The sequence below is a fragment of the Perca fluviatilis genome, chromosome 19 (assembly GCF_010015445.1).
Source record: "Perca fluviatilis chromosome 19, GENO_Pfluv_1.0, whole genome shotgun sequence".
NCBI lineage: Eukaryota > Metazoa > Chordata > Actinopteri > Perciformes > Percidae > Perca > Perca fluviatilis.
Genome location: NC_053130.1, coordinates 16,577,284 through 16,605,201, shown reverse-complemented (window position 1 = coordinate 16,605,201; position 27,918 = coordinate 16,577,284). Strand labels below are relative to the sequence as shown.

At 41.2% G+C, this 27,918-nt stretch overlaps 1 protein-coding gene across 2 annotated transcripts; it reads left to right on the top strand.

Moving 5' to 3' along the window:
- The first annotated feature begins 139 nt into the window (after positions 1 to 139).
- spock2 (SPARC (osteonectin), cwcv and kazal like domains proteoglycan 2) lies at positions 140 to 27,869 on the top strand. 2 transcript variants are annotated; one of them, XM_039784344.1, is made up of 11 exons: positions 141 to 446; positions 13,153 to 13,161; positions 13,688 to 13,733; positions 21,012 to 21,126; positions 21,473 to 21,578; positions 23,390 to 23,498; positions 23,731 to 23,865; positions 24,306 to 24,524; positions 25,143 to 25,205; positions 26,185 to 26,316; positions 26,888 to 27,869. In XM_039784344.1, the coding sequence occupies exons 1-11, from the start codon at positions 258 to 260 to the stop codon at positions 27,025 to 27,027; spliced, it is 1,263 nt and encodes a 420-aa protein (XP_039640278.1). In that variant the 5' UTR covers positions 141 to 257; the 3' UTR covers positions 27,028 to 27,869. The 2 variants fall into 2 exon arrangements, with proteins under 2 accessions (XP_039640279.1, XP_039640278.1); XM_039784345.1 differs by lacking the exon at positions 13,153 to 13,161 and having other exon boundaries at positions 140 to 446.
- The last annotated feature ends 49 nt before the right edge of the window (positions 27,870 to 27,918 follow it).

Here is a 27,918-nt window from a genome sequence, read left to right as displayed (position 1 = left end):
CACACACCAGATACTACCCTGAATACTATCATCAACTCTCTCTCTCTCTCTCTCTCTCTCTCTCTCTCTCTCTCTCTCTCTCTCTCTCTCTCTCTCTCTCTCTCTCTCTCTCTCTCTCTCTATCTCTCTCCCCCAGCAGCAGAAGGAGCATCCTATAGGCTAATCAGTTTATAGTTTCAATCCAGCCTCAGCATCCTCCCCCTCCCAGAAGAGGAAAGCCTACAAGCGGTGTGTGCGAGGTGTTTTTGTCCGCTACCATGGTGGAAATTACGGATATCGTGTGCCTTCTCGTCCCGCTGGTGATGCTCGCGGGGTCTACCTTCCAGACCGACGTGAAGAGCGTCAAAGAAGCGGAAAAGACGGGGAATTTCATGGAAGACGAGCAGTGGCTGTCCACCATTTCACAGTACAGCCGCAAGATCAAGCACTGGAATCGCTTCAGAGACGTAAGTCCGCCGTGTTGATTGAGAGATGCGCGGTAATGCGGTATAAGATGCGCTGATGGGGGAACACGCACGGCCATTTAGAAACAGTAATAATAGTTACCGCACACTTTCTTAGCCTGATAATACACTCAAACTTGGTGCTGTTGTTGGAAAATAGCCCATACTGTAGAAACACATACACTTTAGAATCAATGTTTCAAAATAAGAATTAAAAAAGCATCACTGTAGGGATTATATTTGGCAAAATATTGGAATTAGAATATGAAAACATAAAATATAAAAGGGATTGTGATTGCAGTGTTCACCTTATTTTGAATGAATGTCCTTTTCATGTACACATTTCGCCTGATTTTGTTTTTGTTTTTAAAGAATTACCCAAAACATATTGTATATTTTGTGATAGTGGACAGTTTGGGATAATGGCAAAGGTAAATGGTTGTCCTAATGCCAAACACAGACGGGATGTTTTACTTTTCTGACTTCCTCCTCAAAATTCAAAGTGATATTTAACTGGAGAGCTTCCATGAGAGTTTTACCAGGAATGCTATGGGTCAAAATAAAGCTACAGTTGCAAACACAAACTATTTTTTATATGGGCCCTTGGTTTATTATAAGCAATTAATGTGTTAGTCCCACTTGCACAGCAGGAGCAGTATGGACATATTCCATCATCCTACCCTTAATATGGGTTACCTCTGATGTGTTTCCAGGAGGGATTTCACAAACAAGAGAATTGAGCAATTAGAGCAGAGGGGCGGGGATTGATTGATGTGCATATTCACCTACTGAACAGACTGAACTGGGTTGCAGGGATTGATTAAAGTCTGCAGGCTATGGTGATATATTGCTGTCTGTGAATGTATGAACGTAATTTTGCCTCCAAGGGCTGTGAAATGATTACTAATGATCCCAACAGGATTTGGACAATAGTGCAGTTGGATTATGTTCCATATAACTCCTGTTAATTGGGTTTTAGTTGACCCAGGGTGGTTACCAGCACATGATGGGTATCATTATTGATTTGAAATGTGAGCAGTTGGCTTCAGCTTGAGCATGTACATGAGAACAATGCTATATCTTCTCAGGAGGAGAAGCCTTTCTAAGTAATAGCCATCGCGGAGAGGCTGTAGTGTCATTTTTGATCCGCATTCATACGCCTCCTTATGGACGTCCCTGAAGAAAAGGCGAATGTGTGTGGAAATTATAGCAGCCACACCTCTTGGGAGCGGATTACTTTGACTGTGATTACTTAAGGAGAATGTCCTCTGGAACTGTACTTAGGGAAGTAATGAAATTGTAAGCATGGAAAGATTAAATCTGAATTATTGTGGGATTATAACTCACTGGATGCTGCTCTATATTAGAGCAGCACATCATGATTGGCTCCTACCAAGAGTGAATTAAAACACAAACACACGCACGGAATATGTGGAGCATCCCAAGATAAAAACGGTTCTTAACGTTGCTTAAGGGGTTGCCATCTAGTATGAAGATGTCACTTACTCTGCTTTCCCTTTTTCCTGCAATTTAACATCAAAGCTGCTGTGTAACACAAACAGTTCCAGTTCCACACTGTCTCTTTTATGATCATTCTTCCCAGAGGTGATTGTCTTCGTCTGCGTGTGCACGCACGCGTGTGTGCATTTGCATACAGTGCATACATGTGTGATTGCTACACTCTTGCAAGTGCATAAGTGTGATTTTGTCTGGGCTGTTGCATCTGTGTGCGTTTGTGTGTTTGCAAGTAGCAGTGTTGTGTCTCTGGTGATGATGATGACAGGAGAAACATCAGAGAGGCGAACCACTGAAACTCCCGATGGAATCGCCAATAGAAAACACTTTGATTTCATCTTGCTGCCGTAGCAACAGCAGTCGCTGTGTTATAGTGTTAAAATGGAGCATGTATCACTGAGGGTTTGATGACTCTATCCCCCTCACTAGTCCTGCTTCAGGGTGAAGGAATAGGTGGAAGCATCCTGATTTTTTTCATATCATCAAACTGTAAAGTTCTTCAACTGAAACACCATTTGTGCAACCAACTAGTACTCCCTTGATGATTCTTAATAAGAGCTGCTGATTATTGAATATAATGAACATGTAATTGGTGTTGCTTCATTTTGGTCTTTGAAAAAAGAAAATCTCAACTAGAAAATGAGCTGTTCAGTCTTTGGGAATGATATTGTTGATGTATATAAAGGACTGCGAATGACACAGTTATAGGTATTCCCATTACACAAATTGATGTTGACTTGCACAGATCTCTGAGAGCCGAATGTTGAATATTAATCTGACACTGGAAAGCAATAATCAAAGACAAGCTCTTTCATTCTCCCTATTGCATGCACACACACACACACACACACACACACACACACACACACACACACACACACACACACAATAGGCTGCAGTATACACACTGTAAATATTTCATATTTATTCTCTTATGAAATATAAAAGCAGAATCTGGATAAGAGGTTCTTTCACTTCCAATAAAAAATAGCTTCCACTTCAATTCAATCTATTTTACAGGAAGACAAGGGGATTAGATTTAACAGTTACAGTCAACAAGTAATAGAATGGGATACCTTCAATCCTTTAATCTGACAGGTGCACACAACATTTCATTTCACAAATTCACCAAATCCAGGGGGGGAAAGAAAACAGAAACGGGGAAGGCAGTCATGGTAAGTGAATGCAGAGTTGGTATTTTAACCCAGACTTGGTGCTATTTGCTTTATTCTTATGCTACATTAGGCACTTTTAGTTGAAATTCAAATGTGTGCAACATGGAAATTTTTAAAAAAAAAAACAACTTTTATGCACCCTGGTTCCAATTTAAAATGTCTACTAAAGGCAAATCAACAGTAAATTCAATTTTTTGCTCAACTTCCCTTGTAAAAATGACACTGTCCATGAAATCACCAAGCTGTGAAATTGGTCTGGTATGTTTTATTCCAGTTGATTTAAAATAAACTCTGCCTAAAAGTGGATGATCATTATGACTTAGCAATGCAAGCTCGCCCAAAAGGAGGCTGTTTATTGTTGCCATCCATCACGCATGCCAGTATAAACATGGAAGAAAAAGGCTTAGTGTTTATGATGTGATTACTGGTTAATATTTTTCTCTGCTTCCCGTCCAGCACTGTCTGTGCCTGGTAACTCCTTATCTTAAAGTGCCCATATTATGCTCATTTTCAGGTTCATAATTGTATTTTGAGGTTGTACCAGAATAGGTTTACATGGTTTAATTTTCAAAAAACACCATATTTTTGTTGTACTGCACATTGCTACAGCTCCTCTTTTCACCCTGTGTGTTGAGCTCTCTGTTTTAGCTACAGAGTGAGGCATCACACTTCTATTCCATCTTTGTTGGGAGTCGCACATGCGCAGTAGATAGGTAAGGACTACTAGCTAGAAGCTAGCGCTGCTAGTGGTTAACCACCTCGTTCTCAATGGCAAAACACTGCTACAACACACACAAATTCACCCTAATCTACAAAAGAAATTGTATAGAACTACTTACATGTCCCTCGTCTGCAGGTATTTCATGCAAAGTTGGAAGTGCGCCCTCGTTTAGAAGAAGTCTCCCAGCTAATCCTGCCTTATACTGACTGACTGAAGTTGGAGAAACAGCTAGCTGATGTGGTATTAGCTAAAGTGGTTAGCACACACCAAATGTTTTGGCCGATGATGTAGACAGCCGTGCCGATTTTGACCAGCTCACCCGGAGACTGAAGGCAGGATACATTCAGAAACCCATATTTCACTCAAAAGTTTTTTTTCCAAGTTTGTATGCGTGTTGAAGCACCAGAGACACAAAATAACACCCCAAATCCCAGAAAAGGTGATTATTTCTTTCTATTATGATTTTTTCATAATATGGGCACTTTAAAAATGCATGCCTTTCCACTGAGGCAGCTCTGGACCACCCACCCAGTACCAATCCTGCCTGCACCTCTTATCCATTCATCCATCGGGTTCATTTTTAAGGATATTTTAAGGATGGTGTTTAAAAACACCAGATCCCTTGTCAATGCCTATGGATTAACTCTGCAAAAAGGGGGAAGCACTTGTGGCAGGTTCTGGTAATCTGGCAAGAACATTTGACGAGAGGTTTACTTCATCTGCCTGATTTTAGCCTCAATCTGGCTTCAGTCCAGCAGAATTTTAACAATGTGATTGTGGGGCGCACCTGTTGTTGCTCTGCTCCTTTTTGTCGTTTCACTATAGCGTACAAAACACAATTGTGGATAATGGCATCTGTAAAACTGGAGCCAAATACTCCATTAAAAGACTATGCAGATGAACAGTAAATTATCATCACTATCCCTGCGCTCAGTCTGGCTTTCCTATCGTGCAGCCGCTTGACAACCCCATGCTCTCGGATGTTGGAATAGATTGCCGCTGATGCATTAAAGCTATGAAAGATAACAGCTTATCAAAATGCCATTCGTCTATCTAGTCATACTTTGTTCTGGCATGAGTCGTTCCTTATCATACTCCAGATTCTTTATGGGGCTGAAATGTGCTGTGTTCCAACAGTTTTAGGAGAGATGGTCTGGTTGTTCAGGGTTTGGACAGACTACTGGTGCGCTGTGGGGTCTCTTGGCCGGCTACCAGAGGCCTAGGTGGGCTGTAATTGAGTAGAAGAACAGCCTTTCAACATGCCCTGCACGGCTACAGCTGCTCCCCACTGCAGTACAATAGCCACAGCTGAAGGGCACAGGTGCTGTAGAGAGACAGGGAGAGGATTTTCCAAGTAGTGAAGAAAGGTGATAAATATAAAATGTCTAAGCAGATGTAATTGTAAACAAAGTTGAATGAATGCATCTTCACCCAGAACTCGTTGTCACTAGCTGCCAAAACAAAAAGACACAGGGCTTTAAAAGCATCCTTTTGAACAACATTTTTCCTTACAGATGCTATAAATCCCTGCACTTCAGCAATTCACATGCATGACTGCTCGGAGTGACCTGCTTCTGTGTTGGCCACCTGGGAGTAGGTATGCCAAATAGGTTGTTTGCTGCAGAGACCACCCGACATCCAGGAATCTGCCTGTAATGAGCTTGTTGTGGGATACTTCCATTATCCTCCTTAAGTTTGAAAATCTTTATGTACAGTAAATAGCCCTCTTATCAGCAATAAAAGCCCCAAAATAGTTTGAATGGTGTATCAGTGTGATGTTTGCAATACAGGACAGTTTGAAACTAGAGAATTGCATTTGTTTCATGATTAATTCTCATTTGAAAATGCACTATGCCTCTAAAATTATTATGAGACTGTGTGTGGCTTTTGAGATTCGGTAAGACAGGTTCAATAAATCAAACCCTTTTCTTTGGTTTGACACTCCCAATAGCTCTAAGTGGCAGAGGCTGTCCCTACAGTAAATGCCACCCAAGTGGTATTACCTTTGTGCTTGAGACTGAGTCACAGCCCAGTGTGAGATCAGCTCCCGTAGCTGATACAAGAGACTTTGATTGGAAAAAATGGTTGAAAATATCAGCAAATGTTTTTGCACCTGAGAGTACCTGAGAGGCTTGTTGAGCAAGTATTAACTGTAATCAAACTAAAAAAAAAAAACATACACATACGTACAGATATACACACACATACTGTAGAAACCTCATAGTCATAGTCAGAACTAGACCAACACACAACATAATAAGACCTGAAGGCTGTGGTAAGAATGATACTCCATAAAAAAGAAAAAGTTGTTTGGATGGTGTTTTTTTCCGTACCCTTTCCGAAACCAAAAAGTGATTTTGTCTGCTCTAGCCGCAACCAGCAAGGCACTGTAGCTTAGTGGATACAGTTCCTACCTTGTAAACAGGAGATCCTGGGTTCAAATCCCAGCAGTACCTGATTATCAGTTAATTATGGGGGGTGGTAATGGTGCAGTGGCTATGACACATGCCTTTGGTGTGGGAGACCTAGGTTTGATTCCCACTGCAATACATTAACCAATGTGTCCCTGAGCAAGACACTTAAATCCTAGTTGCTCCAGAGGTGTGTGGCCTCTGACATATATATATATATATATATATATATATGGATGTATCTTTGGATAAAAGCATCAGCTAAATGACATGTGTACTGAACCCAACCCAGTGCTCCTTCCAAGGCCAGAGGCAGTTCATACTACCATATTTTGTATTACCCTGTTCACGAGTGGCACAAGGGCTCTTCCCTGCTCTATATTGGATTTCGGGAGCTAAGCTAGTTGTCCAAAATAGCGTTGTGTTCGTCAAACAGTTAGCCTCCATAATAAAACCGTTTTCTCTTGTAAAGTGAAACATACTGTTTGAAAATACAAACAATAAAGCATCAATCTCTGGCTTGCTTGTGGAAGACCTAAAACAGGGTTATGTTAGCATAAAGTCTAATCTCACTTTTTTTGTATACTTATTACACTAGGACTAGAACTAACTCTACACTGCAATACCTGAAGAATGGTGTTTCATAATATTCTTGTCTTCGACATGTATCATCTTCATTTTTGCATGGGGCACGCAGCTTTTTTTAGCACTACATTGTGTCATCAAATCTATTTATCACACCTTTATGGTTTTCGTTTTTAAATCAAGTCAGCTTGAAACATGAAAAAGTCAGCTGGACCAATTCATGGAGCTAACATTAGCAGCTAGCTATAGCTGTTAAATCTGTCAGCTGTCAAAATGATCGGTCACAATCTAAAAATGAAAAGCCTGCTTTTGTCTATATTTGTCTAAAATGTGAGGACCCATTTTGCTTTATTAATCACCATGAATTTCAATGGTAAATCTCCCCCGGTTATCATTGTAAACTTCTTATGTGCCATGCCAGAACAAAAAGCTTGACATATAGCAACGAAGGGGTGTTCAATGTCATTGTAAGCTAAATGACTGGACTTGTTAAGGGCCTTTTAGACCAAAGGCGGCAACGGCACCGCAGTGCTCTGAAACCCATCGTTTCCAATAGCGTTTCACTGCACAGCGCAAATGGTGTTTGGTCTGAAAGGCCTGGAATGCACCAGATATGACAGCCAGTCTGCGTTTTCCACTTCACTAGCCAGGTTTCAGTCCTGTTGCAGCTCATCCAGTTGTGACTCTTATTCGATTACATTGGTTTTGACTCCCCTATCTCAAATCATTGGCTGGTTCTTATCCTTCTTGAAGCCCCTACCAAGTCAACTTCATTGATTTTCCATTGTTGTACATGTCTGTTTTTCAGTCGAGCTTTGTGTTTTCAGTGAAGTGTGAAGGTTCTCGCTGTTTATACCAGATTCTCCTGTGAGTTGCAGACTGTTTTCTTATTCCCCACAGGGCCCTGACAAGCACAGGGGCTGATTTTATTTATAGATAGAAAGTACATGGCCAGCATGAGTGCAGAGAGACTTTGTGGACGAAGTGTGATTTCTATAGCTGTAACTGAGTGTGTGTCGTGTGTTGTGTGTACATGTTGTGCATATTGCAAAACAATAAGGACAATGCAAGCAAGTTTAAAAACTGCATTTCAAAACACTGTCAAATTCAGTGAAACCAGTCCATTTTCTGTCCTGTGCCTTTGAATATGTATCCAGTGAAATGAAAAAAATTCACCGTTTACGTGATTGAGTGCAATTTTCAGCCAGCTATTGTTTTTGACCTTTTATCCATCCTTTGCTGTCACAGTATTTCTGATGTCACTCATCTCTGCTTGAGTGTGAAAAGTGACATTGGAGCTTTTCTTGAATGAGGCAGGGACTTATTATGTATAATGCAAAATACAAATAAATTTAAAATATCTATAGTATTTAAGTGTCACAAACTTCAGTGCAGATGTAAATGAATATCTTTTGTCCCCCACCTTCTGTATGAAATAGATTACTCATGTATGAACCAGTAAGGAGAAGTTAAATATGTCTATTCATTTGTCAACGTATGTTTTATGATAGAAATGGAAATCTATCTGCAAACCCAAGCCTAAGAAATGGCTGTAATTGCTTTTTTGGGTGCAACCTGGTGCATCTATTGTATCATGCACACACCCCGCATTTGGAAGTTCTTGGCTTGCATTTCACATCTGATCTTATGAGTGGAACTTATTTTTTACAGTCTATGGTTTGTACACGAATCTGACCACAATCTGTATTTTGGTCAGACTCAAACTTTGCTGCCGTAAGGGCGACAGTATTTTAAGGAGTATTTTAAAACTGATGGGTAATTAGAAAAAGGAACACTGTAATAAAAATGAAGCCACGCTTGCAGTCACTAGACCTTCACCCATGCAAATGTTTAACAAATCTCAAAGCTTATAATGACTTAAAATAGAGTGCAAGTACACATGGGAAATGCAGTTTAAAATTGTAGTCAGTGGATAGGCGAGAGAGGATAAATCAATACAGAAATAAATCAGGATCCAAATAAAATATATAAATAAATGAAATACATATCAAAGATTCTTGCACAAAATTCCATCTGTAGAGTCTAATGCTGCTCCTTATGCTTATTGCTTCGAGACAGGGTGATAATTGAAAGCGACAGCTGAGCATATTAACATTTTCATCCGCTCAGATCTTCTTTCATCTTGACTTTGGACGGTAAGAGGGCAATTTTCAATGAAACCTGAAACAACAAAAGTTCCTCCCAGCTCTCTTACATAAGCCTCGCTTATGACTCTGTCCTGCAAGGGAGGCAGACCAGACTCTCAGCGTTTGATGTTCTTCCTCTGCTCTGCAATCCTTAAACATCAGCTCAGAGCACGGTGTGCATGCAAGAAATACAGCAATCAGCAGGCTTGCTTCTCGTGCCCTGCAGCCCAGTGTGCATGTAGATAAGAGGAGAACATATAGGATGAGAATATTGTTGAGGGTGTTTTGTTTCATCTCAGGCTTGTCTCATGTGATCTGTTAACCAAAGCGGAGAGGTTGTGAGAACAGCAACTTAAGTCTTTATGTGAATCTGTAGGTGGGAGGAAGTGATACGGTGTTGTGTAGCATCGCTGCTGAACACTACCTCGGGGCTATGTCATTTTTTTTCCCCAGCTTTATTTCATCAGATTTTGGGTTATATTTTCTGCTACAACAGTATCCAACATAGTTTATTTCAGTAGTATGCTTCCACAAGATTTTCATTGATGTAAAATAAAACATCAGTGCATGAATTTATCATGTAAATATGCGCTGTTTCAGAAAAAGATGATGTTTATTACACTTTTTGAATGCAGAAACCACTGCAATTCTTTTTTCACCATTTTAAACTGAAATTAGGATGTTTGCTGCTTGCTGAACAGGCAATTGATGCTTTACATCTCTGACTGAAATCCTCTTTGTACATGGTCAACCTCTTTACGCCCTCATCTCTCAGTGACTATAGTCTTTGAAGGGGTTTTCGTGCATTTGCTTTTAGCTGTCGACAGAATTGACTGGGAAGAAAGGATGAAAAACAGGACTTCCCCAGCGGAAGTGGTAGGCATGCAGCCCGGTCCTTGATGAAGTCTGGAGGGAGATTACAGTAAGGAGGACCTTTCAGCACTCTCATTTCGCAAAGCAGGCGACTGTCTGATCAAACCCTCACTAGCCTGCACATGTTCTTCGTTAGATGAACACCTAAGTGTTAGGAAATGCACAAAAAAAAAAACAGCTTTATGTCCATGACTGTTGTCTGTTGGGAGCAAAGGAGGAAGTTGTTTGCAATAGAGCCAAAAAGTACACAGACAAATTGTGCACTTTTACATTTTTTTTGTAATTTTTTTACAATTACAAAAATCTTTTTTGAGATTTTATTCTGCAGGTAGTCCCGCATTGCCAGACCTATCGCCACAGAGCTGTGGAGTAAGATCCGGCCCCTCCACACATACACTCCTGGATAGGAGAAAAAAACAGTCTGGGTTGGTTGCATTTCTTTAAACCAATCACAGTCGTCTTGGGCAGCACTAATCTCCGGTCGCAAAGATGGAGTATCTGTAAAATGGTCTCAGGAAGGAACTTGTTTTGGTGGAACATTTGCACCCCGCTAAAGAAAATGCCATATACAATATTAAATTAAGTTAACTGTTCACACAATACAGTAACTATATAAATTAGCTGGATACATGGTTAAATGTAATTTGCTCATACCAGTGTATTGCCGTGTGTATTTTGTCCATAGCAAATCCACACCAATAGGTCCCAAGAAGTCCTAGTTAGAGAGTAAATGCCATAAACATATTCTCTGTAAATCTTTGCAATCATTCCCCAAAAAAACCAAGCAGGCCTGCCTTATTGAACGATCCAAATTTTCAGCGTGTAGCTTGCTAGCTCGGAGGTTCTGGTTGTTGAGCGACAAGATTTTAGAAACTGAGGGACATCCGGTGGAACTTCAAGCGGTGCCGGCCGGAACTACCCGGCAAATGAACTGTCGTCGATCCAGACTATTCTGTAGGAAACTACACACTCAACCGCCTTTGTTTTGATCAAACTTGAACCACTGTTTTGGTTTTCATCAAGAAACAGACATGAGAGAAAAGAAAAGAGTAGGACTTGACATGTAATATTTTTGCGTCAATTTAAACTGTGAGGTTGGGACCTCCCTTGATTCTTGTCTTTACTTTGCAGCAGCTCTGAGGCTCACCTCACCCCTAAAAAGGTTTTGGCCACGGAGACTCTGCCATACACGCAAACCCTAGACTGCGGTCTGTGTGGGCTAAAATTGGGTAATGGGTTAATTTCATGAACCCTAGAGCTTTTTTCACACAGAGGGCGGTGCGTGCATTGTAGCTCTGTGCTTTTGGTTTGATGATTCCACTAAAGGCAGATATTAACGATAATTGTGAGAAACCATCAAGTATAAACCTTCATCTGGCAGACAGATCTCCACATGAGAGTGTTATTACTGTGTCTGTTTTTTCACTGATGAGGCAGTGATGCACACTGTCAACACGAACAAAACCCATCAGGGTAACCCCAGTGAACACAGAGTGCATCTGACAGCTGACATTTACCTAGAAACACCTGTCAGTCTCACACACACAACCTGTCAGATAGACACACACACACACACACACACACATTCATTTCAACCAGTTTCCTGTTTGTTCTTCTTTTTTTTTTTTTTTTTTTTGACAGTTCCATTACGAAAGAGGATCCAATCTTACAGTGGAAAAAGGCTCTTGGGGTCGTGATCCGCATCCTACAGATATGAGGGATTGTGATCTGTCAATCACTATTGTGGAGCTCGGCAGCAGTCGGCCATGTTTGATGCGGAGGGTAAGCTTCCCCGTTCCGTTTAGCAAGAGGAGATCTTTCTGATGTTATCAGGTAGATCACAAAACTCCTGGATACAGCTGAGTGCTTTCAGACCTCAGCTTGCTTCCTCTAATCACTTCAGAAAAAAATGCAGTCATTTCATAAGAATTCTGCTCTATGAGTCATATTTTCGAGTGATATAACTTCTCTGCTGTGTGTCAAACTTGTCAGTGTGCTCTGCATCTCATGCTCACTTTCATTGTACACTCAGGAGAATTTATTTTCCCCGAATACATTTTCTGCAGTCTCTCTTTTATGAAGTCATTGATTTCCAGTCCTGTCAGCGCAGCAGGACACTTCCCTCATCGGTCCTGGCAGAAACACAAATAAAGAAAGGCTGCTAAATAATGCAGGAGCTGAAGCATCAATAAAAGGAGACATGGGAGGCGTCAGATTATTGGCCAGGTCGTAGACTCTTTGAGGTCTTACCCTGCTAATGCGTGACTCCATCAGGCCCAACAAGGTTAAACTACATAAACGGCAATCATTCATGAAGCTCGAGAGTGTTGAGTTGAAATCCACACACCAGCCAGTTTACTGGAAGTGCTTTTTCTGTCATTGAGCAGGGGAAATGAGCTTGGCGGTGCAGAAAGTCGAGGATGAGCAGAGCAACAGCAGCGCAGTTTGGTAGATTTCAAGTCTCAAGTGGAGTGCCAGTGATGAAAATATTTACCTCTGTGAAATGAAACTGTGAGGGTCAAAGAAGGTCCCAGCTTTCATGAGGGCTGCTTATTTCCCGTGTTGTGTTAGGATTTATCGCCTTCTGGGGAGCTGTTTGGCACACGCTTCCAGTACAGTAAATGTTTACGGTGATGAGTAAGTCATCTCTAAGGAGGAGGAGGGTGGTCGATTGTAAATGACTCATGTTTATTATTTCAGACACAGTCATATGCTCAAAAAAAGCTTTACATCTGCACTTTCTCATGTGGAATTCCCTTATATTTTAGGATACACACAATCATAAACGTGTCTAATGCTAATGAAGTTTTTGGGGTTTTCGTGATATGCTTCCAGTTTCAGCAAGAAACAAATTGTCTAAAAACGTTTATTTTTTTCTCACTTTTTCTATAATTTATTTAATATTAAAAGCCCTGATAACATATTTTCTTAATCATATCACTATGAGCAACATCATGCTATTTTGATGCAGTTTTGGTTATTTCACTAAAGAGATTTTGTGTATTTCTGTTGTTTTTTTTCTTGCTTTTCTTACTGGTTTTGCACCAATCAGAGTACTGAGCCACTGTCAATCGAATCTGATAAAATTGTTAAAATCTTAAAAGGATGTCTTTTCAACTTTGATTCTTGTTAATTTAGTTGTGGATGTTACATGTTATAAAAGGGGCTTTAAATGAACCTAAAAAGTCATGTCATTGAATGCAGCTTAGTACCTAAATCTGAAATTACACTTTTCTACACTAATATTGGTTCTTTTCTCTCCTTTTGCTGTCATTTCACCAGGAGGTAGAGGTCAGTTCTCTCCAGTTCTTCTTCACTGCTGCCTATGTCTTTTTCATTCATGACTCATTTCCTTGTCTTTTTGTGTCTTCATCTCTTCTCCATCCATCTTCTCTCTTTTTTTTCAGATCTCCTCCAACTTGCCTATTTTAATTACACCGATTAATGTTCAAATTAAGTTGGGCGGGGAAGGCAGAGCACTTAAAAGAGCCATATGTCTCACATATAGGCGATGCCTATATGTGAGACATATGGCTCATATGGTGCAGATCTGTCGGGCTCATTTCCATACAGATGTACTGTACATCCACAGTACATACCCATATGTCTCTTGGCTAATTATTATGCTGCAAGACTAATGCACACATAATAATCACTGTGCGATAATAATGTACTTCTCCTCTATGAAGATGACAAAGTGTTGATGTGTTATGCTATCAACAACACTGTGCACTCGGGCCTGCAGTGTGAATTACGTGGCTCCTTGTTCTCTGCAGCTGCTAATAAATGATTGTTTTCACATGACATGTTTCTGCAGGATGATTATGTCCGTACCTGGGATGAAAATCAAGGTTCTATTGACAGTAAGTGTTCCACCATCTCATCGCTTTCTTGCTGTATGGTTGTAAAGTCCCTGAATGCCATTTAACATCAAAGTGTTTTTTTGTTTGTTTTTTTAATAATTTAAGGCTATTATTTTTGGCTTAATCCTGACACATTTTGGACAAGCACATACATATATAGTTTAATTTGAGCAAACAAAAAACTATTCTGTACCTAATTTAGTTTTAGTTCCTAATCTAGTTTTACTAACCTTACTGAACATCCAAATACAATTATTGAGCCCAAAATTGATTTTTGTTTGCTCAAATTATTTTCCTTCTGCTTAATAATAATTTCTCTATACAAAATGCATGCCCTATTTGTAGTGTGAGACAGAATAAATATGTTTTCCTGTTGAGGTATCTCTGAGACACTATTAGTCTAAACATAAAATAGTCTTTCCCCTTGATGTTTTTTCTCTTGTGAAAGTGAAAGATGGAATACTTCCATTAAAGCATATCATGTAAATCCACAGTATTGTAGCTTGTTGGAGTATGTTTCAAGAGCAGTTGCTTCTTCATTGACTCACACATTCTCCTGTCGGGCAGTTGTCAGACTCTCTTTTCGAGCTGGCCATCGTGAAATTCCATTATATCTTGGCTGCTTGACAGTTGACTCCAAGCCCGGTCGGTTTCTGCAGTAAAGACGCTACACACAACCCATAATGCAACACTCTTGATGCTCAATCTGTAACACAGGGATCAGGTTATTGTGTGTAAAATAATTTAAGGGATCTCAAAGATAACACACATTTTAACAGCCCAAACCCAAAGTATATCAACATATGTCAGTCCAAGATCAAAATAAAACCATATTAAATCCAATCTGGCAATTTATGTGAATAAAAAAGCTTTTTCTGTGCTCAAAAGGTCTCATCATATGCATAGGGTTCATACATACATATTGGCCAAAAGAAAAAAAAAATGATATAACTGCCTTAGAAGCATGCTGATGCAGTGAAAGCAAAGCCACATGATTTATTGAAGCTGCATGTCATTAGCTTGCACTGTACTGTAACATGGAAGCAGAATGTGTGGCCTGTGTTTGAACTGTGATGCTTCCCAGACCGTCAGCGGTTCATCGTGTTAGACAGCGCTGCGTATACTCTGTATTTGTATTCCGGGGTCAGCCGCTGTCTACATTTGTAGTGTATTCCTCGGCGAAAAAAGGTTGAAAGATGTTAGCGCTCTGTTTAATCTGCTTGAGTGGATCCAATGTGCCTCCCCCAAGAAGATGCTTAACATTAACTCGACTTCAACCCATCACCACTTAATTCTGCTACCTCATTTTTTTCTTTTATCTGCTGCACTCAAGCAAGAGCCGTGTGTAGAGGCTGACTGTCTGAGGTCTATTCCACAACTCCTGCGGAGACTCCAGCCTTAATTGAGCCTCTGCCAGATGAAGTCATGACAGAGTCGTGTCCTCGACCATTGTCGCTTGATTTGCAGCTCAAATGAAGTCGGCTGAATGGCAGAGTCCATTAGCGCAATTTCCAAAGGCTTAATGAGGGCTTAATTATGGTTTCCAAAGAGTGAGACAGAGGTGGGGGCTAATATGCCTTGATTTAGTGTAAAGTGACTGACATCAACATTATTCCTGCCAACTCTAAGGCAGTTTGGTGATGAGGACTGGGGGGAGGAAGCAAGTTGACTAGTGTAGGGGAGTGTGATAGGGTTAAAATGAACAAGGGAAAAGTGAAAGGATGTCTTTGTGCTCTGTTCATCTGTCAAGAGGAAGCTGTTTGTTCACCAAGAAGAAGACAAAGACTAGGCCATAAGCCTGCAACAAAAACATTATACACTAAAACTGTAATGAGCAGTGTAATGCTGTTATGTGTCACATGTTGATCTGAAGGGCTTCATTTTATATTTTTAAATTTAAGTCTTTCAAAAGCTTTCGTTCATTGTGAGCTCTGTATCCAGTAACATCAAAACCTTTTAAATAGAAGTTGTTGTTTTATAATCTGACACACTTAATTAACTACCAATTTGATATTGGACAATTCTTCATCTTGTGATTGTCATAATACAATCTTTCCTTAACTTTGATCATACCATTGTTTCCATGCGTAAATATTTCAGAATATAAAACACATGATGATAAATGTTGTTTTTGAATGTAATCCTGGTTTTTGTAGAATAGTCCAATATCGATGTGTTCGTATGGCAACAAAATGGAAATAATACCCCAACCTTTGTCAACCAAGCCGACAGATAAATTTCACAAAGTGGCATAGCTATAATCTAAGTGTTCAACTCTGTGTGCTCAGCTTTTATGAGGCTTCAGCAAAGCTTTATATGCTTGCCTTAGGTTTTCAGATGAACATGCACTTTGATTTCACACAGTATAAAACCCTTCATCTATCTATTTCCCTTTCTGTCGCTGACATGAGTGTGCCATCTCCCTCCATTGATCTGCCTTCCTTTATGAGTGGCCTAATGAAGCAAAGGAACAAAAAGGGGAAATTTGTCCCTCTGAGACATCACTAAATCAGCGCGAAGTCTTCACTCCCGAGCTCAGATGAGCCTGCAGGCCTCAATTGTCAGCCAGGCAGCCCAGACTGCTACACTGCCGTGCAGAGGAGGACAGGGCTTTTGAACTGTCAACACTCCTAACACACAGAAACACAGTCAATGCCAACAGCAGACCGAGGTGGAAATTTGCATTCAGGCACCACAGTGGCTGACTCCACTTCAGCCTGCTCTGTGCAGAGTGAGGGAGAGGTCAGGGTGATTTACAGTCAATTTCTACAGTCAATTCATCAATCCATCAACTGATTGAATTACCTCACTCCTAAAACACTGGGAAGAGAGCGGTTGTAATTTGGACTTGTAAGAACAAGCAATCGTATATGCACACATATGCACAAACACACCAACACTCAAGTGTTTGTGTACAACACCCACAGAAGACCCAGATCTTTTTATACTTACGCTTTCAAGTGTACCTTGGATTTCTACAAGCCCATCTCAGCCAGAGAGGCCAGGTGAATAGCGAATGGACACTTTCTGGCAAATCACTGGTTTCAGATCAATGGCAGACACTAAGGGGTTATGAAAACACGCTGAGTCCACACTCCACAAGGTCTAGACTTTAATACCTCTTGAGGCTATTGATATATGCTGTTGCTTGGAGCTCACACACAGATACACATTTGGTAAATTGCCATTGTCTTGTTGAAGCCTTTAGCTGGATGTCCGCCCACCAGCTCAAAACTCAACATTAAGACCATCAAGCAAATCATCAAAAATCTTCAAAAGACCTCTGTAAGACCTCTCCAGTGCTGTTTTTACTCCACAAAAACAGCTACAATCCTCCAGGGCCTTGTGCTGCCCTTCTCACCTTCACACTTCACAAATTTGTCCAGTGTCACCCCACCCTGCTGTCCCTCTTTGGGTCAGCTGGGGCTGCTTCTATCAAATTAAAAGCCCCACATACAAGCTGTGAAGGGATCAGCATGTTACTCCAACTCTAGAGGGGAGTCGAGCCCTCCCTCCATGTATTCAAAACTAATCTTTTTAAGACATGCCGCACATCATCTTCTTGCTACTGAATCTCCTTTATTCAACATCCTCTAATTACACTCCAAAATAAATCCTTCACGTTATATCTAATTGTAGCTTGAATTTGAGTTATTTACCTATTCTATTATTTTTCTTATTTTACAGGCGATTTAAAGCTGCACTAATAAACATTTGAATGTTAATGAATAGTTTGACATTTTGGGAAATACACTTTTTTGCTTTCTTGCCAAGAGTTTGTTGAGAATATCAATACCACTCATATGTCACTAAATATAAAGCTAAAGTCACCTGGTGAATAGCTACATTACAATAACCAGAGGGGAACAGCTAGCCTGGCTCTGTTTACAAAATCCTACCAGCATTTCTAAATGTTGTAGTATCTTATTTGTTTAATTTGTACAAAAACAGACATGTAAAAGCAACAAGTTGCCAAGTCGCCTGCTGGCTCAAGCTTCATATTTAGTGGTATTGATTTATTCATCGAACACTCTTCAAGAAAGTGAATTTTCCAACATGTGGTGCCATTCCTTTAACAATGAATTGTGTATGAATTGTGCTTGGCCTATATACTTCATCAGTTCTGTGCCCTTCTACAGCGTTCACTGCATGAGTAAATGCCATGGACTGTTAACGGTCTATGGTAATTGCATTCCATGCATCAGTTTTATTTGCTGCTTTGTATCCACTGCTGACGCTACTAAATATGATGTCTCATTTCTAACTTCTTGCAGCAGTACCTCCACTTCAGAATTACTAAAGTTTTTCTTTCTTTTGGAGTCGAGGCCTCCACATTCTTTACCACGTATTTTTCGACATTTCTCTAAGTGTGCATATGGCCCTGCCATGTCATGCCTTTTTATGGGAATTAACGGGGTGTTTACCTATGCTAAATAGGAGCAACGGGTACGAGCTTTCAAATTACGAAGACATTAGGATTCATCATTCTAAGAACACACCTGCGAACAATTCTGCTGTTTGAGAACATGTCATGAATCCGACGTAGACTTTTCTTAGGAACCTTTTTAAGAACAAATTTAAGAAAAAAACGTAGGAAGATATTGGTGAATGAGGCCCACTGCTCTCACCACCCTGGTTTCCAGTAACAGTAGGCAGCTGTTTTCTGTGAACCCACCGTATGCTAATGTTACCTACTAAGCAGAAAGTAGACATTAGCAACGAGCTGGTGAAAATAGTGGAGCAATTAGCAACCAGGTATTTTTCTCAGGAGTTAGTGGAGACCAAAACAGAGCTAAAAGTAGAATGAATATTTTACTTACATTCATCCAGTGGATAGAAACACGACTGCAAATAAATGCTCAACATTGCTCAGTGTCTGCTACCGTAGATCTGTAAATGAGCAACTTTTGCCATCACAGGGGACAATATGTGGTTGTGTTTTCAGCTTGTTGCACTGCCAGCAAATAGTCAAAAAATAATAAAAGCAGGTTTTGATCTTTATTCTCCTTTTCTAGGCTTGATATATTTTTTTGTCACTGTAGGAAGTCAAGCCTGTATTTTTTCATTAACTGGCCGTGTCTGGCATAACTGCTACCTAGAAGACAAGATAGAACTGATGATATTAGAGACTGAGTGCGTAAATAGTAGATAAGAGGGTTGATGATGAGGATGTGGCCTGAGCTCTGCTTTCGTTATCCTCAATCCGCAGGGATAAACCTCATGCAAATCTGTAATGGATTAGACTGAAGCACAGGGAGCCTAATTAGGAGAGATTTACTGCTGCAGGCATTAGTTTAATACCATAGGAGAGACTTTCAAAAAAGTAAAAATGGATGTAGGTTGTGCTTACGGGGTTGAATAGAGAAAGAGTGGATGTGATGAGGAAAATAATACCCAGTGAAGCTGTGTGATTTCAGAAGACAAAGGAATGTGAAAAGAAGGAAGACAGGAAGATTGATAGACATGATTGCACAACGGGGGGGTTCAGAAATGGAGAGAGGGAGAGTTCTCAGCAACACCAGATTGAGCTGCAAATCACAGTCAACCCAGAAATGATTCCCGTACCACGGAGAGCCTGTTGCTATGGAAATGTCATCATAGCAGGCACTGCTTTAATCCATGGAAGCCTGTTAAGTTAACATGAGGCTCAGGCAGCCACCTTATGCTTCTGTACTCACAGCCCAGCGCTGTGCCAGCATTGTAGCCGACAAGATTTATTTACAAATGTTTTGCTATTAGAAGGCAGGATTATCTGCTCTCTGTTTGTACACTGCTTCTTTAATTCTTTCATTTCTTTTGCTTAAGTGTTGGTTAAATCTTCATTGTATGGATTGCAAAATACAATGTTTTGCGTACTTGCCCCTTACCCACTGTATCCCCATTAGTGTCTTAATCTCCTTGTCCTTCTTTGTGTCAGGAAGTATCCTAAGGGATTAGTTTGATGCTGCACCCTGATTCTGCTGATGCACTGGTGTGAATTAGACATAGGGAGACATCAAACCTGCAAGGAAAGAAAACAAAAGGGCAGGCAGTGACAAAAGAGGAGAGAGTTGAAGAAAGGCAGAGACAGCTAGAGAGAAAATCTGGGAGATGTGTGTGATACTGTACGGAGATACTCTACACAATCAATGCCGACCGAGATACAGGGCGACCAGAGAATAAGACTCCACTGTTGACCGTCTAAATGGATGAGGAGTCTGCATCTGGGCACTAATGCCTCCAAGCCTCACTGTGTCTCAGTCAGTCAGTGAGTCCGTCAGTTATACAACCAGCTCAGCCATGACAGGGGGGTGTATTGTTTTGGATTCGCTTCTCAAAGCAGATATCTGTCGGTTTGCTTCAGTAATCCTGTGATGTTGGCAGCATTAATGTATTCAGCCACCAGAGAGGACAAGGGAGGAGATCCTAAGCCTGTCTGTGGAATTATAATAGTTCCATAAAAGGCAGGGGATGGATACAAGCATCTCTGTCGTGTAGATGAACCTTCCAATATCAGTCTGTGAATGATCTGTATTTTAGTGTACTGTACTGATGGACAGTGTCGGTGAATAAAGGCCAAGGGATGTGAAAAGAATAGAATGTGACATCCAGGTCGGGCTCCAGGAGGCCTGCTAGGAACAGACAGCTTGCTAGGAACAGACAGATGTGACAAATGAGTGTGTGTGGGGCGCTGACACACTGTCTAGTATTAGCTGCTAGCAGAGAGTGTAATGGGTGGATGGGGCAGATTGAACTAGGCATGCAGGCTTTATTGCGAGAAGTATTCATCTTAGCAGATCAGATGAAGTGTAATATTTAAATCGTACTTAAATAAGTAAAGAAGAAGACAAAATCTGAGAGTGAGGTCACGGTGTTGCAATCGTACTTTCCTCCAGTACAAATCAACTTTTTATTGAGTAAAAAGATTTTTTTGAGACTAGTGATGACTTTACAAAACATTAAAACAAGCCCAGCTGCATTAGAAACAAGGTAATCTTCATCCTGTGAGGTCTTTTCATTTTTGTATTCAGAAATATGATTTGTTTTCTACTATCAATAAAGCACAAAATGCCTCAACATGCATATGTGTAACAGTGCAAGACCAAAAGTTCTTCACCGCTCTAATTATTTAGACTGACTCAGGTTATGCTGAAAAAAGAGAGAGGGGGGAGAGATTTCGGATTTGAGACTGGCAGTGGATAGTAGTACAATGATGGACCGAGAAAGATACAGCAAAAAGTAAAATAGTGAAGCAGTGACGATACCACAGTATACATCTCATTTTCTATTTTTTCCCAGATGTAGACACCACCAAGGACCCCTGTCAAAAGGTTAAGTGCAGCCGACACAAGGTGTGTATCGCCCAGGGCTACCAGAGAGCTGTATGCGTCAACCGCAAGAAACTTGAACACAGGTGAGTGTGTTTAGCCCCTGGGCGAGAAGTGACTAACTCCCAAAACACATACATAGTCAAATATCTTCTCTGTTAATGCAACATGAGGTCAACACAAGCAAGTTTACAGTCTCTGAATTGTGCTGGTCTGGGGGATATGGTAATAACAAAACTTGTTTGTGCACCAGTGCCGTACGACTGCCTGCTGTTTAACGATAAGCTTATACATCCAGACAACATGGTGGAGGACAGTTTGCTTCATGTTTAGGTTGGTGCTGCTGTGTCTGTACGCAGAATTAGCACAGCAGTTGCTGTCTCAGCTGGACTTTAGTGAGGCTGAAGTGTTTGTGTGTCCTCTGTCCTGCAGACTGAAGCAGCCTGCTCTCAGGTCTCCTGATGGAAACTGTCAGCCCTGTCCCATCTCCTCCACTGGGCCTGTGTGTGGATCAGATGGACGCAACTATGCCTCAAAGGTACACTGAAGCAAATACATACCCATAGGGCTGGGCTATATTTCAATATTACCTGTTTATCGACCTTCAATGGTTTCATGGCTCAATGATACGATCATATAATTGTATGATTTTGTGGAGCATATTTCCCTAAGGAGCTGGTGGAGAGTAAAGCAGAGCTAAAAGGAGAGTCAATAGTGCTCTTACAGTTGCCAGGTGGCTAGAAACACAACTCTTGAATGAATGCCTTCGTTATCTTCAGGATGTATTGTTTGCTAACACGTTTGCCATATCTAGGGTTCAACAATAATGGTTGCCTGATGGCCCAGGGCAAGTAAAATGCCACGTTTGGGCAAGTGTTAAATTGTCATGATAAAAGCAAGCAGCATCTTCCTTGCGTGGCAGCTAAAAGGGCTTTGTCATTATTTGATAACCATTAATAAGAAAACTATTTTATAGGGGCCAGTAAAAATTGACTTCAGGCAAGTAGAATTGTTTTCAACTTGCCCAAGTGGGAAAGTAAAAAAACACACCTTAACGTTGAACCCTGATGTCAATATTGTGTTCAAAGCTTGTTTCTGCTGCCCCCAATTGGCCAAAAAACAATCAATGCAGGCTTAAAGGTGCTCTAAGCGATGTCACGTGTTTTTTTAGGCTACAAAATGTTTTGTCACATACAGCAAACATCTCCTCACTATCTGCGAGCTGTCTGTCCCCTGAACACACTGTAAAAAAAACACGGTCTCTGTAGACAGCCCAGGCTTCACAAACTCCAACAAAAACAAACTGCGCCAACCTGCACCACCAAACATAACAAACAGTGTTCCAGTGTTCCAGCCAATAACCGAAATGAAGGATTTTGGGGTGGGGGTTGCAAGGTTAGCGCGCGGAAGCACGGAAGGGAGTGGGAGGGGATGGGATGAGGAGGAGGGAGAGGCGAGCTAGCCTCAGTTTTGTTTGACAATACTTTGAACGTCAACAAGAAGTAACGTCACCCAACATTGCTTAGAGCACTTTTAAGTTTAAACATACAGACAATTATGCTGTCCCTGGCTTAATCAATGTAATGAACATGTGTATTTCTCTGAAAAGAAAAGACAATAATTAATCACGTGTGTAGGTGGAGGATGGGAATCATTGGCAGTGGAACTGTACAGCATCCCCCTCAATAAAGAAGTGAAAATAATTTATGCGTGCATAATCACATGTTGTGTATGCTTTATAACAGCATATGTGGTGTTCATAAGAATTGCTAAAATAGTCTTGACACCTATTACCAGTGTAGCCTATACTAACAGACACATGTAAGGTATTTACACTGAAATACTATACAGTATACCAACATGTGAAATTGTCAGGTGCTGGTACATTTATTCACAGCTTTGACTCTGTGTTATACGCATGCTAACATAATGCACTAAGCATTGTGGGGTAAAGAGTGACATACACCTTGCACATTCAGAGCTGAGCAGTGTGGGGGGACTCACAGGGGAAAACCGAGACAAAGAGACAAGATATATAGCCAAAGAAGGACCAATTGGTGGCTTGTGGTGACAGATTCCCATGTGTTTATTGATTTATGCTTTGTCTTTTGGATCACTATTCCCAACCCTTGTGTGCAGAGGTTGAGAAGCGCATTCAGGAGCAAGTCTCAGATTTGAATTAAGTCGGTCACCTCATGAATATTTGATCTGTGTTGCAGCAATAACTCATTTTACTTCACCTTTGTGTCCCCTTGTCGAATCCCGCTGTGTGTGTGTGTGTGTGTGTGTGTGTGTGTGTGTGTGTGTGTGTGTTAATGCATGTACGGTATGTGTGTGTTTGTGTTGCAGTGCAAGCTGGAACAGCAGGCGTGTCTTACGGGGAAGGAGCTTACCCTGAGGTGTTCGGGTCTGTGTCCTTGTCCAACTGCTGCCCCTACATCCATGGAGAGTAAACATGGTAAGATCAAACACACACATCAACTCTATGACAATATATATATATATATATATATATATATATATATATATATATAAAAAAAAAAATATATTTAATATGAATTCACTGCAATACAAAGCTTCCCATCTCTCTTTGTTATTTTGTATCTTTGTCTCACAAACACACAACTATCATCATAACCACATGAATAGGTGCAACAAATATATTCTTCCTCTCCTTCTGGCCTCCACAGAGAGCTGTACTGGACAGGATCTGGCTGATCTCGGGGAGCGTCTGAGGGACTGGTTCCAGCTACTGCAGAGCAATGCCAAGCAGAACAACAATAGCAAGACTGGGGCCAGAACCACTGCAGCTAGCACCACCTCAGGTTAGAGCTACGATTTAATTAATCCAGACAACAATAAGAGGGAGTTACAGTATTATTGTTTCAGGGAGTATATTAATAAAATAAAACAAGTTGTTTAGTCTTGTATTAATTGCAAAAGCCATAGGGAAAATAAAATCCTCACAAATTTAGCTTCACGGTTCTACTGGTGCTGCTTCCACCTTCATGTTTTCTGCAGCTCTCACTGGATAGATAATATCAAACATGTTTGAAAACAGTTACAGGGCTGGGTGGATGGATCAATATAACTTTGCATTACACAAACCTGTAACATAATTAAGAAAATGATAAATGATAAATAAAAGAGAGGATTTGCATTGGAAACAGGTGATAATTCTGAGCACACTGGCACAGTTTAATTTTCCATTTGTGCAGCTGTCCCCTGATGAAAAATAAATGTTTGTTTGTCTTTGTGTTTGCAGTGCTGGACAGGAGCCTGGTGGCCAGCTGTAAGGACTCCATAGGCTGGATGTTTTCCAAGCTGGACACCAATGGCGACCTGTACCTGGACCAGGCTGAGCTGGCTGCCATCAATCTGGACAAGTACGAGGTCTGCATCCGGCCCTTCTTCAACTCCTGTGACTCCTACAGGGATGGCAAGGTCTCCACTGCCGAGTGGTGCCTCTGCTTCTGGAGAGAGAGTGAGTATTCTGGAGAGGATGGGAGGTTTGTAGGCTGTGTGTGTGTGTGTGTGTGTGTGTGTGTGTGTGTGTGTGTGTGTGTGTGTGTGTGTGTGTGTGTGTGTGTGTGTGTGTGTGTGTGTGTGTGTGTGTGTGTGTGTGGCATACACACATTCACATGCCTCTGTGCTGACATATTCTCATTGCATTCAAACCTCAAAGCACTAGCTTTTGTGTAGCCACCTCTGTGTTGTGTGCTTGTCCGTCACTATTTGTCTTCCTACTCATCCTCCCGTTCTCCTGTGGGGTGAAACGGTCACCGCAAGGAGCTAAAACCATTCCTGCTGCTTTTTGGCAGCCTGATTCTCCCACAGCTCTCATAGACTGAGTCTGTCAGCCAACCAGCCAAGCAGAAACTAGGTCTCGGTTCCAAGCTCATACAGATCTTTGTTGCAGAAGGAAACACTGGAATTAATTTTAAAAGGAGGAGGTGATTAGAAAACATTGATTACACTCAGAACACTCAAACTGTTGATCTATTTGGCAGAATTTAGGCAGTCATTTTTCTTTTCTGTGTCTAATTGTGCCTAGGAGTGTGCTTTGTACTCTTGTAAGACGTGTTTTTTCTGTCCATTGAAGAGCCACCCTGTCTGACTGAACTCGAGAGGATTCAAGTACTAGACGGCGGCAAGAGAAAGTTTGGTAGGTATCTGACTTCTCATAAGAGCATTTCAGCCCAATTGGATCTGTCTTTCTTGGTGGAGGGATTTCATCCAGCAGATGACAAGCAGGAGGCGGGCATTAGTCCCTAATCAGTCTGGTGGATTAGAACTTGATACTGACAGACCACCAAGGAAAGCAGTCATCAGTGTGTCTTACATTACAACATTACAACATTACAACATTACGTATGTGTGAGAAGGTGAATGTGTGTGTGTGTGTGTGTGTGTGTGTGTGTGTGTGTGTGTGTGTGTGTGTGTGTGTGTGTGTGTGTGTGTGTGTGTGTGTGTGTGTGTGTGTGTGTGTGTGTGTGTGTGTGTGTGTGTGTATACGCATGTGCGCACTGCAGATTTTGGCTGCCTGACTGGGCTCTGAGTCAGGACTCTCCAAGGACACAAGGCGGCGAGCAGGGGGCAGTCTGCCAGCCCGACGCTAAGATGTTCCTTTGAAAGACTGGACAGACAGTTCTGTTTTGCCCCATCTAATTTGTGTTTTCTTGTTTTTCATTATTAAAAAAGAGTGCCTCTGAAATATTTAACATTATGACAAATCCCTCCATCTTTGAAGGGTATGAAAACAAGACAGTGATAAATGCAACTACAGTAGGTTGTGCTCGGCTTTCTGCACAGGCTGTATTTCATATTCATCTAACAGTTCAGAAATTGAAAACTTTCCAATCTTGTGCCCCTCCCTTATCCCGTATGATGATGATTAGCTAGCCATCCCCCACACCACCCCAATATGCTGCAATATGCTGACTTAATACTTATTCACCTCTATCTTGCTCCATGAACATATTTGTATTCATGGAATATGAAATTGGCTGCCACATAATGCTGCATGCATTAAATTCTTGCTTTGCCTCGGCGCCATGTGTGATGAGGCATGATGCAGAATGTGTTCATCCGCTTGTAGGTTACCATACCCGACTCTTATTTGTGTTTTTGCGTGTGAACGCCAGGTCGATTCATCCCAAGCTGCGATGAGGACGGCTACTACAGGAAGCAGCAGTGTGACAGGGGAGAGTGCTGGTGTGTTGACCAAAACGGAGTAGAAGTAGCCGGATCTCGGATGCGTGGCAAGCCAGATTGTGGTAAGTCCTGCAGGTTTCAGCTGTCAATATGTATATAAATAGGATTTGAAATTGAAAGCTGAATGTAGCCAGAAAAAAAGCTCAAAATGTCCGCTGCGGATTGGCCTACTTGTCTATAGCACCCCCACATGCATTCTGCACAAGGCTTTCTTTATGTTAAAGGACTTGAGGCCCACTGCAACATCACTCACGGCAGGGACCAGTGCCACATTCATGTGTCTGGAGTCATTTGCATTCTAAAGCGCCACTTGTCGCTGTGAGAAAAGTCTTTCAAAATAAATGAGGGCTGGTTGGACTGAACCTGCGCCTGATAAGAATGAGTCCCCTGGCAAGGTTTAGAAATAGCTATTAAAATCCAGACATAGTCAAACACATGCACCCTTTTTAACATTGCAGTCAATTTTTTTAAATTGATTTCAGCATTTCTCATTGATAGAAAGGACTCAATCAAAGTTGAGAGGAAGACAACTACAGAACTTAACAACATATATACAAGATTGACCCCCCCCCCCACACACACACACACACACACACACACACACACACATGATCTCTCCCTGTCTCTCTACAGATAATGAAATGGCATATTCAGGTGATATTGGCAGTGGGGTTGGATGGGAAGACGAGGAAGAGAAAGAGGCTGAGGAGACTGCAGAGGAGGCTGAAGAGGAAGAGGTGGGAGAGGTGGATGATGGAGGCTATATCTGGTAAACGTGTAGTCCAACCTCTCTACAGGAGCATCTTGATGGTCCCGAACACAAACACACACACACAACACACATATCCTGCAAAGAGATGGACGTGGTGAAGCTCTCACAACACTGGCTTATGAAAAAGCGAAGGGAGAGGGTTGCACGGATTAGGTCAGGGAAGATGCATATGTTATGGGTGTATTTAATGTTACAGGATGTACTTTAACAGGCAGGGGAAGGGGACATATCACTATTAGGAAATTATGGGTCTGGCGTTGGGTTTTGTCCCTCATACTTGTGAATCTTTGTTCTCTTCTGTTGTAAGTCCTTGGAACTATCTTTGAGCAGTTTTTAGCTGATGCATAATGGAGACTTTAAGCAGCTGCAGGTGCTTGTCGTGTGCTTGCATAAAGAAATGGAGAAAGATCGAGTGCATTTCAATAGTCCAAATTGGCCTCTTTCATCTTTTCTTTCTGCAGATTAACAACATTGATATAACCAGTTTTGGTTTCAGGCTGGAAACGGGCGATAAAGAGAGGAAGCCATGTTAGGATATTGAAAAGCACCCTTTGTCTTTACCGTTTTCATGTCATTTGCTTCGGCTCATATGTGACTGTAGTAACTCATGACTTATTAAAAAAAAAAGTTTCTCACGCATCACTCTTTAGCTTGTATATAATGTGTGTATCAGAAGACAGACTGTCACCTATTAGTCCCGTTATTAATGCCTTGAAAGCCTAGCAGAATATACTGCTTAGTTGACAAGTGTACATCGTATCATAATGTGGATCAATTATTGTGTTTAATAAAAAATAAATAAAATAAAATAAACTGGTCTATGTGGCTCAGCTGGCTGCTGTACATCTGAGTCTGTGCTTTTGTTCTCTTGTCATTACTTGTCAAATTGTAG